This window comes from Danio rerio, chromosome 17, assembly GCF_049306965.1.
Source record: "Danio rerio strain Tuebingen ecotype United States chromosome 17, GRCz12tu, whole genome shotgun sequence".
Lineage (NCBI taxonomy): Eukaryota > Metazoa > Chordata > Actinopteri > Cypriniformes > Danionidae > Danio > Danio rerio.
Window position 1 is genome coordinate 59,189,188 of NC_133192.1, and position 13,313 is coordinate 59,202,500.

The 13,313-nt window shown below is 33.0% G+C and overlaps 1 protein-coding gene and 1 long non-coding RNA gene across 4 annotated transcripts in view; one reads left to right on the forward strand and one right to left on the reverse strand.

Moving 5' to 3' along the window:
- The window catches only part of cdin1 (CDAN1 interacting nuclease 1), a 123,998-nt gene extending 116,707 nt beyond the window's left edge, over nucleotides 1–7,291 (reverse strand). For 2 of the 3 annotated variants that reach the window (XM_073927531.1, XM_073927532.1), the window contains exons 1-2: nucleotides 7,154–7,291; nucleotides 5,941–6,058 (exon numbers count right to left, since the gene is read on the reverse strand). In XM_073927531.1, coding sequence (XP_073783632.1) covers nucleotides 5,941–6,058; nucleotides 7,154–7,190 — 155 coding nt within the window. In that variant the 5' untranslated portion in view covers nucleotides 7,191–7,291. 3 annotated transcript variants of the gene reach the window in all.
- Nucleotides 7,292–7,372: 81 nt separating this feature from the next.
- The window catches only part of LOC141378393 (uncharacterized), a 41,825-nt gene continuing 35,884 nt past the window's right edge, over nucleotides 7,373–13,313 (forward strand). The window contains exons 1-3 of the long non-coding RNA XR_012392955.1: nucleotides 7,373–7,554; nucleotides 9,081–9,121; nucleotides 9,421–9,524. This is a non-coding gene — a long non-coding RNA (uncharacterized lncRNA). The remainder of the gene's footprint in view (nucleotides 7,555–9,080; nucleotides 9,122–9,420; nucleotides 9,525–13,313) is intronic.

Below are 13,313 nucleotides of genomic sequence, written 5' to 3' on the forward strand. Positions count from 1 at the left end.
GGAGAAACACACATGCAGAAGAGGCTGCAGCAGATGATGGATGGACTCCTGGATGAGCTCTGACTTTAAAGCCTGATTTCCTGCCAGTTCAATCATGGAGCTCCAGAGCCACAATCATCATCTCCCAGACTGAAAACCCAGCGTCTGTGCACGGTCAGGCCTGTCGCAGAGATCTCGACCAATGATTACGAAAAGCATTTACTACGTTTTTCTTTCATAGCGAACACAGAATGTTGCGCCTGAGAATAATGTTTAACAGTGTCAGTATAACTACTAATAGCCTATAATGCAGGAGGGAATCTGATAGACAGGTTTCCTTTTACCAGGGAATAAAATGCTCTAATAATGTTGTCTATTGCAGATTGCAAGTATATGTCTCAAATAGTGATGCAACGATTAATCGATTTCACTATTAACTGTGCTTTAATTCGTCACGGTTAATTAATCGTGAAGCTTCTCAACACCGTGTTTCTGCATGGAACAAAACTGCTGCAACTTAAAGTGATGCCAACTGAGTGCTAGTTTGAAGTATGTGCACTGGATTAACTATGGCTGAGGCTATTGACTAAGGGCCAGTCGCATATCGCATCTTTTGCACACGCAAGTTCTTATTTCCAATGGAGGCGCGTGGCTTGCATATATGGAGCGACGGACTCGTGCTTTCCAGATGCACCTACTAGTTGAAAGAATGAGGTGAGCACCCTACACTGAGAAACAAAATACAAATGAAAAATACCAAACAATTGTGTCATATAGATGATGAAAAGCCTTTCAGACAGAGGTTCAGCAGGCTTTGAATACATTTCTTCCCTGTAAAAGGGAAATGCTTAGCTATTATGTAACTTAGATTCACATAAGAAAATTATTTATTTATTCATTTATTTATTGATTTTTAAGTTTATTTATTTATTTGTATTTTATTTATTTTAAATCTTTTTCATATTTTAAATTTATTCATTTATATTAAATTCATTTTTTTAATTACTTATTTATATATTTTTATTTATTTTTAATTTGTTTATTTATTTTTTATTTATTTTAATTTATTTACATTTAATTTATTTATTTAAATTTATAAAAATGTATATTAATTGAATTAAATTTTATTTATTTATTTAAGGTAATTTATTTTATTTACTTTAAATTAATTAATTAATTTTTTATTAATATTAAATTTATTTATTTATTTTTTTTTTTTTCTTTATTGACATTTATTTGCAGTGTAAAATTATTAATTGTTTAAAAGCAAAAACTTTTTTTTACTTATTTTTAAGTCCAAAGAGAATTGAATTATTGTTTGTTTTTTATTATTGTTTTGGGTCGTATTATGTGGTTACTGAGCAGCAATAAACAACACTTTAAAATATAAGATTTCATGTGATTTGTCTAAACTAGCAGTGTTTTGAAATTAATGAATGCATAATAATCGTGATAACCGTGATTTTTCCTCTGACTATGATCGCACAACCAAAATCTATAATCGTTGCATCCCTAGTCTCAAACATAGTAATTCAACATCAGAATTATGAACACTGATGTCATCACTTTAATGTGCATTAATGACCAGTAGGACTGTGCATGAGCAATTAATTGAAAATTCAGAACATGCAAACTTCTACCTGAACTCGAACCAGCGGCCTTCCTGCTGTGAGGCCACAGTGCTAACCACTGAGCCACCGTGCCATCAAAATATATATCGCAGACAAACAAAATACTGCGATGATCATTTTTCCATAATTGAACCCTATTTTCAAAACTTAAAGAGAGCTTGTTGTGATTATATCATTCTAATTCGGCTGTGGTCACACTACACCATACACACTTCTGTCCAAACAGCCTACAAAAGACTTCATCTAATTTTCCTAAGCCGATTTGGATTTAATTGGACTTCTTGTGGTGTAAAATAAAAGCAAACATGAGTCTGAAGCTGCCCGAAAGACAAACGCGGCGCGAACAAACCCATATATCAGGATATTCCAGGAGGACAATGGCATATAAAGCAGCACATCTGGGCCACGAGACTAATACACACCGCATCCTATAAAGTGCTGACGCCAATAAGAGCGGCGCGGAGGGCAGAAACACAGCCCAATTCCTGCGGGACGCGAGCTGTGATTACAGCACCATGAAAACAGGAAGATTTCGCTTCATATGCCTTTCTAAGTGACCTCGGAAGGGTCTCAGGGGCCTGACGGGATTACATGTGTTACATTCAATAAAGACACGCTCTCATTGTCGCTCTCACACTGCTATTATACAGTACACACACACACACACACACACACACACAGCAGCAGCATATTCAGCGTATGAAGCATGCTTCACGTCAGATTATGAGATTAGATTATAACTGCAGCAATAAAACACAGACATCAGCTCGACTGCGTCCCCAGACATCTGATCTAATGAAAATATCACAGTAAGGGCAGCTCACTACTCTTCTGACTGTCTGCTCCTTATATTCTGTTGAAGACTAAATTATTCGGCTTCCTGTGAATTTGTTTAAAAAAAATTATATTTCCCAAGTGCTCTTTAATAGAGAAAGATTTTTTCTAACAGTATTTGATATATTTTTCTTCTGAAGAAAGCCTCATTTGCTTTAGTTTGGATGAAGAAATAAAATTTACATAAAAAATAAGAATAACAAATAAATATAAATACACACACACACACGTGTGCACATAAATATATATATATATATATATATATATATACATAATATCATTCGTATAATCAAATAATTAATAATAAATATTTAAAATAAATAAATTAAATAGTAATAAAATTTATGATTATTAATAAAAAATTATTAAATAAATATTAAACTAAATAAATAAATACAAAATAAATAAATGATAACGTAAATAAATACTAAAATAAATAAAATATTTTTTTAAATTATAAATAAATAAATTACAAAGTAAATGAAAACAAAATAAATAAAATAATATTAAAATACATAATTAATAATAAAAAAATTATTAAATAAAATGTTAAATAAATGAATACAAAATAATTTAATTATAAAGTAAATAAACAAATAAAATAAAAATAAATAAATAATTAAAAGTAAAAAAAAATTTTTACACTAAATAAATTCAAAATGAATAAATTATAAATAAATAAATACAAAAGTAAATCTAATAATATTCAAATGAATAGTTAATAATATAAATAAAAATAAATAAATCTTAAAATAAATGAATAAATACAAAATAAATAAATTATAAATTAAATAAATACAAAAATAAATGAAATAATCAAATGAATAATCAATAATTAAAATAATAATAAAAATTAAAATTAAAACTAATTAATAAAAACACACAAAATAAATAAATATAATAACAAATTAATAAAACAAATTAATAATTAAAAAATTTAATTAATAAAACAAAATAAACAAACAATTAAAAAAGTGTAAAAATTGCCAGAGATCAACTTTAGGCTTCTTTTTGGCTGTTTACAGAACAAACCACTGTTGTCCATTGAATTATAAAATATAAAATGAATAATTAATAAAAATAAAATAAAATAAATAAACAAATACAAAATAAATAAATACAAAAAAAAATTAAATAAGTAAAATAAATGTAAACTTTGCTAAGTTTAACATTATTAGGCCCCTTAAAAAAACATATCTTTTTAATAACCACTGTTGTCCAATAAATATAAAAGAATTAATAATTAATAATACATAAATAAAAACAAATAAATAAAATAAATAAATTATTTAAAAACAAATTAATAAAATAAAAAGTTTAAAAAAATACAAACATTAACATTAATAGGACCCTTAAAAAGATACATTTTGATCGTCAACAGCAGTGTTTCTCAACCATGTTCCTGAATGACCACCAGCACTGCATGTTTTGGATGCCTCCTTTGTCTGCCACACCCAATCCAGGGGCCTTATGTATCAACGCTGCGTACGCACAAAAACTTTGCGTACGCCAGGTTTCACGCTCAGAATCGCTCACGTTTGGATTTACTAACAATGAACTGAACGTGGGAATGTGCGCAGGTTCACGGCAGCTTTCTGGCTGGCGTACGCACATTTTTTGTGCGTGTCTGTTTTATTTCCATTGGCGACTCCTAGAGGCAGTTGTGTTAAATTCTTCTCTACAAAGTGTCTGAGCCTTGCAATGGCAGCTGTATGAGACGAGTTCAGCAGGTATATAAGGTTTCCATACCATACATTTGACCAGCCAAACATTAAAGCACAATTTACAGCGGTCGCCTGTTTTCCCAATGTAATCTGAGCGATCTACTGCACGCACATTGCTATAAAGACACTATCTGAAGATGAATTTGTATGCATGAATCAGAAACATTTCCATTTAATAAATGTGCAAATAAAATATGATGCTTATTGATATGAACTTATTGATGATTCCTACTTGTCTTTCTCGTGATAAATAGTGGGCAAAATCTGATATGTTGCGGGGGAAAAAACAAGAAAGAGTTCATCAGACGCTGGATTCGAGGCGAGTTCATGCTCGAACGTAACTAGTCATGATCACATGCGTCTTACGAGTAGCACCACTGAGTCTGGTAAGGGTTCCGCAACATTTTACAGATATAAACCACACTATTTCTATCTTTAATGCACTCAGTGCGATGTTCAGACCCAACTGTGTTAACCGCATCTGTTAAACTCTCCCACTCTATTTTTTTCTTTTGTTGTTAATTCCGGAGAACAAACTTGCAAATAACACCGCTTTTCTCCGGTCTACCTCCGAAAGCAGCACCTCCAATCCACATTCTGTTCAAAGTTTCTCTTTTTGCTTGCTTTTGTCGTTGCTTTTTCGTTGGGTTTTGCCATTAGCATAGTCATTAGCATATTCATACGGGGGAGGAGGCAGGGAGGGGTTTTGTGCTCGTGCATGTTGCGCTCAGTTTCACGTTCATTCAGATGTACAAAAGAATATGCGTGAGATTCGGCGTACGCAGTGTTTCATACATCTGAATTTTTTTCTGCGTACGCACATTTACAGCTTTGTGCGTACGCAATGTTTTAGTAAGATTTCCACGCAAGTCTTCGTACATGAGGCCCCAGGCCTTTCAGTCTCTGCTAATGAGCAGACAATCTGAATCAGGTGTGTTGAGTGAAGGAGACATGGGAAAAGCCGGTAGTCTTCCAGGAACGTGGTTGCGAAACACTGATCTACAGAACAAACCAGTCTTATACATTTAATAGCCTAACCTAATTAACCTATTTAGGTCTCTAAACGTCACTTTAAGCTGAATACTAGTGTCTTGCAAAGTAACTAGTGAAATAGTATGCACTGTCACCAAAATCCATGCATTATTATAAATCAGTTATTAATACGGTCATGTTTAAAATGTGTTGGAAAAGTTTTCTCTCCGTTAAACCAGAAAGAATTTAAAGAATTATTTACAGTACATTTTACAGGAGGGATTGTCTTCACCTCATCTGTGTGTTATGATGGTGCAAATATATCAGACATTGCAGACATCTTAAACCAAAATATTGGAAAAAGCAAAACCCGAACATGTAAAAGAAATAGCATCACAGTAGAATCACACACTCATGATAAGTTACACAAGTGCAGCTCACAGCATTTCTCCAGCAATCTGCCAAAACAAAACCTCAAAGACATGATAAATCCTGAGAGAGTGAGTGATTGAACATGGAGAATACAGACTCCAGTGTTGTAAACACAGCGCATTGTTGCACATACAGTACTAAAGTTGTGTTTCTGCACAGCATTTAAAACTTGAGCGTCATCATTACCTTCATTTTGCTGTAGTAGCAGTGAAAGTGAATACTTTCTTAAAGGCTGGTATGAATTAATTAGGCCATAATATTAATCCCTCTTTAAAGTCCAGCAAGACAGCAAGTTCTTTGAAAAGTTGTGTGTGTGTGTGTGTGTGTGTGTGTGTGTGTGTGTGTGTGTAAAACGCAGATGCTCTTACTGTGTGAAGTGCGTCTGCAGGGTCTTCATGCACTGCCGTGTGGGACGCAGCTGCTCCACAAACCTGCTGATGCTCCTGTATTCTGCCCTGCAGATCCTCAGATTATTCACCTGTTCACCTGCAGATGCGCACACACACGCGCAAACAAACACACAAACACACACTTTAGTCTGATTGCCAATGTAAATAGTTGCAATATTGTTGTTGAGTACTTGTGATAAGAGGATACTGATATTTTTACTCACACACAGAAATCATAACACACACGCTTACAGATCATAACACACACACACACACACAAACACAGATCATAACACAAACACACAAGTTCAAACACAGATTATAACACACACACACATATCATTACACAAACACACACACACACACACACACACAGATCATAACACACACACACAAATACAAACACAGATCATAACACACACACAAATATACAAACACAGATCATTACACAAACACACATACATACAAACACACACACACAGATCATAACACACACACACACACAAACACAGATCATAATACACAAACACACACAAACACATAAAGAGATCATAACATACACACACTAACACTCACATACAGAGATCGCAACACAAACACACACACACTAACACAAACACACACACACACTAACACATACAGAAAATGTAACACAAACACACACACACACACACACATTAACACAAACACACACACGCACACACACATACAGAAAAAGTAACACAAACACACACACACGCACACACACACACTAACACAAACACACTCACACACACACACACACACACTAACACATACAGAAAAAGTAACACAAACACACACACACGCACACACACACACGCACACAAATATAAACTTACACAGAGATCATAACACACACAGACAGACACATAAACAGCTCATAACAAACACACACACACACACACACACACACACACACACACACACACATACACACATAGAGATTGTCAAACAAACACAAAAGAGAGAAACGTAAACACACACACTATAACACACAAATAGACACACATACAAATCATAACACACAGAGAGCATAATACCAACACACATACACACTGACAGATCATAACATACACACACACTTTCACACACACACACAAACACACACAACCACACACTGACAGATCATAACACACACGCAGTGCAGCAGTACTGTATATTAGTACTTTACCTGTTCCTGTGGCGCTGCCGCCTGACACTGCATCCATATTTCACAACTCTGCAACACAAACAGCACCAATAACACTGTACAAGCTCCAGTTCTGCAGCACACGCGACCGAACAGCGTCACTTCCTAGTCAACTCCCGCGAACGCGTTCAAACGGCAGATCAATGTAAACACGCTCCTGATTGCCCACGGTGACTGTTGTCATTGAGTATAGCGGACGGCGATTGGAGGACTGCGATGGTGAGCCTCCTGTGTGATGCTGAGGAGAAATACTTCAATGATGGGCTTATTATAACGCGCTATGAAGAATAAGTCACTCGTAACGGGGAATAACTTAACAAATGATGTCTTTCACTTTCAGTTTACAATCAGATAGTTTAGTTTAATCATATCGCTTCATTGTTGTAAGTATAATTACGCTACAGCCGTTCATGAGCGCGTATTAGTAGCGAAGGCTGACGTCACACAATAATAATAAACTAACGTTACATTAATGTAAGCGTTACATAAGCGTTACTTGTAGCCTGACGTCACATTTACAATGAGATGAAAACATCTTAACAGCTTTGCATGTTAACATTAGTTAATAAAAATGATGTTTATTAATGTGTATTGCTAGTTTCCATTAGCTTAGGTCTGTAACAGATACAAGAAATAACATAACATATACCACTTATACACAAATTATTATTATAATGTATTCTATTAGTGAACACAATGCTGAAATCACCTTAAATGTGAGTAATAAATGCAGTATCATTAAGTACCTTTCAGTTATTTAATGTTAGTAATACTTATTGATTAGTAGATGTAGATTATTGCTAGTTTTTGTTAGTTAAAAAACATTAATATACAGTATAACCTTAAATATGAGTAATAAATGCAGTAACATTAAGTATTTAACATTAGTAATACTTTATTAGTTAGTACATGTAGATTAGTGCTAGTTTTTGTTAGCTTATGTCCGTGACAGAGACAACAAATAACATAACATATACAACCTATATACAAATTATTAAAATAATGTATTCTACTAGTGAAAACAATACTGAAATTACCTTAAATATGAGTAATAAATGCAGTAACATAAAGTGTTTTTTCAATTTTGAAACGTTAGTGATACTTTATTAGTTAGTTCATGTAGATTATTGCTAGTTTTTTTCTATCTCAGGTCAGTTAAATAACATTACCATACAGTATAACCTTAAATACGAGTAATAAATGCAGTAGCATTAAGTAAATTTAAGTCACATTCGTCACATTCGTGATTTTGTATTAATTAGTACATGAATATTATTATTAGCTTTTGTCAGCTCAGACAAATTAAATGACATTAACATTCAGTTTAACCTTAGATATGAGTATAAATGCATTAACATGAAATGTTTTTTTCCCGTTATTTAAGGTTAGTAATACATTATTAGTTAGTACATGTATATTATTGCTAGTTTTTTCAGCTCAGGTCAATTAAATAACAATAATACAGTATTACCTTAGAAATGAGTAGTAACTGCATTGCTATTGAGTATATATATATATATATATATATATATATATATATATATATATATATATATATATATATATATATATATATATATTCATCTTTAAAAAATTCATAAATGGAAGCTTAATTTACATAATTATCATAATATCATTATACTAAGAAACTGACACATTCAGCATTTGATACAAACAGTCTGATAATCAAAGTGACCGTTGGCAATATAGAAATATGAATATAATATGAAGATATAAAGGTTTAATTTGGTTGAACATTTCCTGACGCATGCTTAACACCTGTCAGTCAGATTTGTGTTTGTTTCACATCATAAATGTGCCGCAGTGGTCAGTGAATGTGTTTCAGAGCTCTGTTAAACCTCTCACTGTGTTAATGCATTTTAATTCTAGTTTCTTTTTCTCCTTTCAGCCCTCAGAATCTGTCTGGAGGCACAACTGGACACTCTTTATGTAAGTTTGATCCATTGCATTCTGACGGCGTGCTGATTCACTATTATTCACAATATAAGTCTGTAATTCTGCTCACATAAAGCAGCGTGTTCAAATAAACCTCACTATAGTTTCACCTCAGACTGGTAAATTGCATTTCGGCAAATGAAAGCCAGCTCTGTGCTCTTAAAAATAATGTTCCTTATGTTTATAAGATCCTTTTACTCCAAAATTTCCATTAGAAAGATATGCTGATGTTCAATATATGATGAAGATACACAATTTTGCCTCCATGTGATCGGCTTTTCCACTGTTACCAGTTTGCCCAGTGGCTCGCCGCGTAGTTTGGCAGACTTGACATGCAGAGAGGAGTTGACTGTAACGAAAGGGTTCAAGTCCAGTGAAGAACGGTTCCAGAAAGCAGGTAAGACAAAAACAAAGGCCAAAATAATAAATAAACAAGCAAATAACAGGGTGAGAACGTGGTAAAATCTGAAAATGTGGTCAAAATCAGATGAGGACTTTTCTTTCTCTGCATTGCTTTTGAAAACACTGTCGGTTGGGTTTAGGGAAGGGGGTGGGCGGGTCAATCAGTGCCTTTAAAAACACTGTCGGTTGGGTTTAGGGAAGGAGGTGGGCGGGTCTATCGGTGCTTTTGAAAACGCTGTGGGTTGGGTTTATGGAAGGGGGTGGGTGGGTAACTTAAAATATAATATATTATATTAAACATAAACAGTTTTGTACACGTCTGTTTAAACAATAAGGCAATACACTAAATATATGATGCGTGTGCGTGCGTGCCTGCATGTGTGCGTGCGTGTGTGCGTGTGTATGTGTGTGTGTGTGTATGTGTGTAGAGATGGCTCCTGTGGTCGTGCTGTGCTGTAAGAGTGTGATAACAGTCGGGACTAAACGTCTCTGCTGTAATCCAGTGTGTGTAAGGAGCCACAGCGTGTGTGTGTGATACGAGTGTGTGACCTTTGTTCTGTGAATGGATGTCTGATGGTGGGTTTCCTGCAGGCTCTGATAGACATCTGAGAGTCTGATTGGAGGTCAGTCACTGCCGGCCTTCACCTCGGAGGAATCTGTGTGTGTGTGTGTGTGTGCGTGCTAGAATCACTGAATCAGTGTATAGCAGCGATACAATCAGAGCAATGGATGTAAAAGCAGATCAGAGGGTGTGTGTGTGTGTGTGTGTGTGTGTGTGTTTGTGTGCGTGCGTGCGTGCGTGTGTGTGTGTGTGTACATAAACTGTAAAAAAAATCTGTATTTTTACATTTCTGTACTTTAATATTTGTTATTTTACAATCAATTTCTGTAATTTAAAATCCATTATTTTACAGTAAATTTCTGTAATTTAATATCCGTTATTTTACAGTAAAATTCTGTAATTTAATATTCGTTATTTTACAATAAATTTCTGTAATTTAATATCCGTTATTTTACAGTAAATTTCTGTAATTTAATATCCGTTATTTTACAGTAAAATTCTGTAATTTAATATTCGTTATTTTACAATAAATTTCTGTAATTTAATATCCGTTATTTTACAGTAAAATTCTGTAATTTAATATTCGTTATTTTACAATAAATTTCTGTAATTTAATATCCGTTATTTTACAGTAAAATTCTGTAATTTAATATCCGTTATTTTACAGTAAAATTCTGTAATTTAATATTCGTTATTTTACAATAAATTTCTGTAATTTAATATCCGTTATTTTACAGTCAATTTCTGTGATTTAATATCCGTTATTTTACAATAAATTTCTGTAATTTAATATCCGTTATTTTACAATAAATTTCTGTAATTTAATATCCGTTATTTTACAATAAATTTCTGTAATTTAATATCCGTTATTTTACAATAAATTTCTGTAATTTAATATTCGTTATTTTACAGTAAATTTCTGTAATTTAATATTCGTTATTTTACAGTAAAATTCTGTAATTTAATGTCTGTTATGTTACAGTAAATTTCTGTAATTTAATATCCGTTATTTTACAATAAATTTCTGTAATTTAATATCCGTTATTTTACAATAAATTTCTGTAATTTAATATCCGTTATTTTACAGTAAATTTCTGTAATTTAATATTCGTTATTTTACAGTAAAATTCTGTAATTTAATATTCGTTATTTTACAGTAAATTTCTGTAATTTAATGTTCGTTATTTTACAATAAATTTCTGTAATTTAATATCCGTTATTTTACAATAAATTTCTGTAATTTAATATCCGTTATTTTACAATAAATTTCTGTAATTTAATATTCGTTATTTTACAATAAATTTCTGTAATTTAATATCTGTTATTTTACAATACATTTCTGTGATTTAATATCCGTTATTTTACAATAAATTTCTGTAATTTAATATCCGTTATTTTACAATAAATTTCTGTAATTTAATTTCCGTTATTTTACAATAAATTTCTGTAATTTAATATCTGTTATTTTACAATACATTTCTGTAATTTAATATTCGTTATTTTACAATAAATTTCTGTAATTTAATATCCGTTATTTTACAATAAATTTCTGTAATTTAATTTCCGTTATTTTACAGTCAATTTCTGTGATTTAATATCCGTTATTTTAAGTTCAATTTCTGTGATTTAATATTCGTTATTTTACAGTCAGCTGCTGGAAATAAACTGTTAAATTACAGATTTTTAAGTAAAAAGTATAGTCTTGTTTTTAGAAATATATAAAAGTTTTTCCTTAAAACAAACAGAGTAATCTGACAATGGAGTAAGCAGAATAATGTTATTTCAATGCCAAAACAAGATTATTCAGCTTTCCTCATTGTCAGATTATTTTGCTTGATTTAGGGAAAACTCACTTCATTTTGATTCATCATTTCTGAATACAAGACTATATTTTTTACTTGTCTAGAAAATGCTAGAATAAACCAAGAAGGATCTTTTTGGCAGTGTGGTGTATTATTCAGCAGTGCGTCTCGTGAACATGCTCCTTTTCTCCTACAAATGAAACGTCTGCTTCATAACTGGTAAAGTCTCCTCTCCGTCACATCACGCCAGAAATCCCACCGCTATATTTCACACCAAAGAGCGTAGCAGAGATTTTAAAGCTGCTTCACTCATTTATTTTATTAGCTTTTAATGAACGTAATTAGATGGCAAGTAATTAAATGTAATTGTGCCTGCGACATCGTCCTCCCCCATCCGCAGCAAATTGGCCCCCGAAACACAACATGTGTGGCACGGGCAAATTTGCCGGATTAATTGGGGATAGATAATATTTTTGGATTGTATTTCGCACTAAATGGCCGCGCGCCGAAACAAAGGCTGCGGCTGGAACTCATTAATCTCTGTCAAGGGGAAACTCGGGTGCGATCTGCATGACTGGAGTAGCGGCGCATGCTGTCGAGTGCAGATCTTTTGATTCCTGCGAAGCGTCAGTCAGGGAACGAGATGCTGACGGGCCGCAGGAAGGGGAAACACACGCTCCGGCTAACTGCTAATTACTCCACACCACAACTGAGGACTGGAAAAACACACACCGAGAGAAAGAGAGAGAACCCCTGACAATGTGGCCTTGTTAGGGCAGAATATTTACTTATCAGTATACATGTATACAGTTGAAGTTAGAATTATTCACCCTCCTTTTTCTCTCACAATTATTTTCCAAATGCTGTTTCTCAGATTCAGGAAATTTAGTGTTTCCTCTAGTCTCTGTTCTCTGTTCTGATTAGTTTTATTTGGGCCAGAGTAAAAGCAGTGTTTAATAGTGTTAAAGTCATGTTAAGCTCAATATTATTCACCCCTTCAGCAATATTAGTGTTGGATTGTCTCCAGAACAAACCACTGTTATACAATGACTTGCCTAATTACCCTAACTTTACCCTAATTACCCTAGTGAAGCCTTTACATGCCACTGTAAGCTGAACACTAGTGTCTTGAAGAATATCTAGTCTAAAAACTATCAATATCTATTATTATTATTATTATTATTATCTAATACTACTATTTTTATTATATCTATAAAACTATAATAAACTAATATCTAGGCTAAAACTATTATGTTTATAAATGTGTTGAAGAAATCTTCTCTCCTTTATATATATATAAAGCCCAGTGCCCAGTATTAAATCAGTTCAGTTTGTTTTGAAAATCAATATTTTTATCCATTTCTCAGTGGGTATAGATAAAATATTGTGGTGCATTCAGAGATAGAGGCTCGCAAGAGGT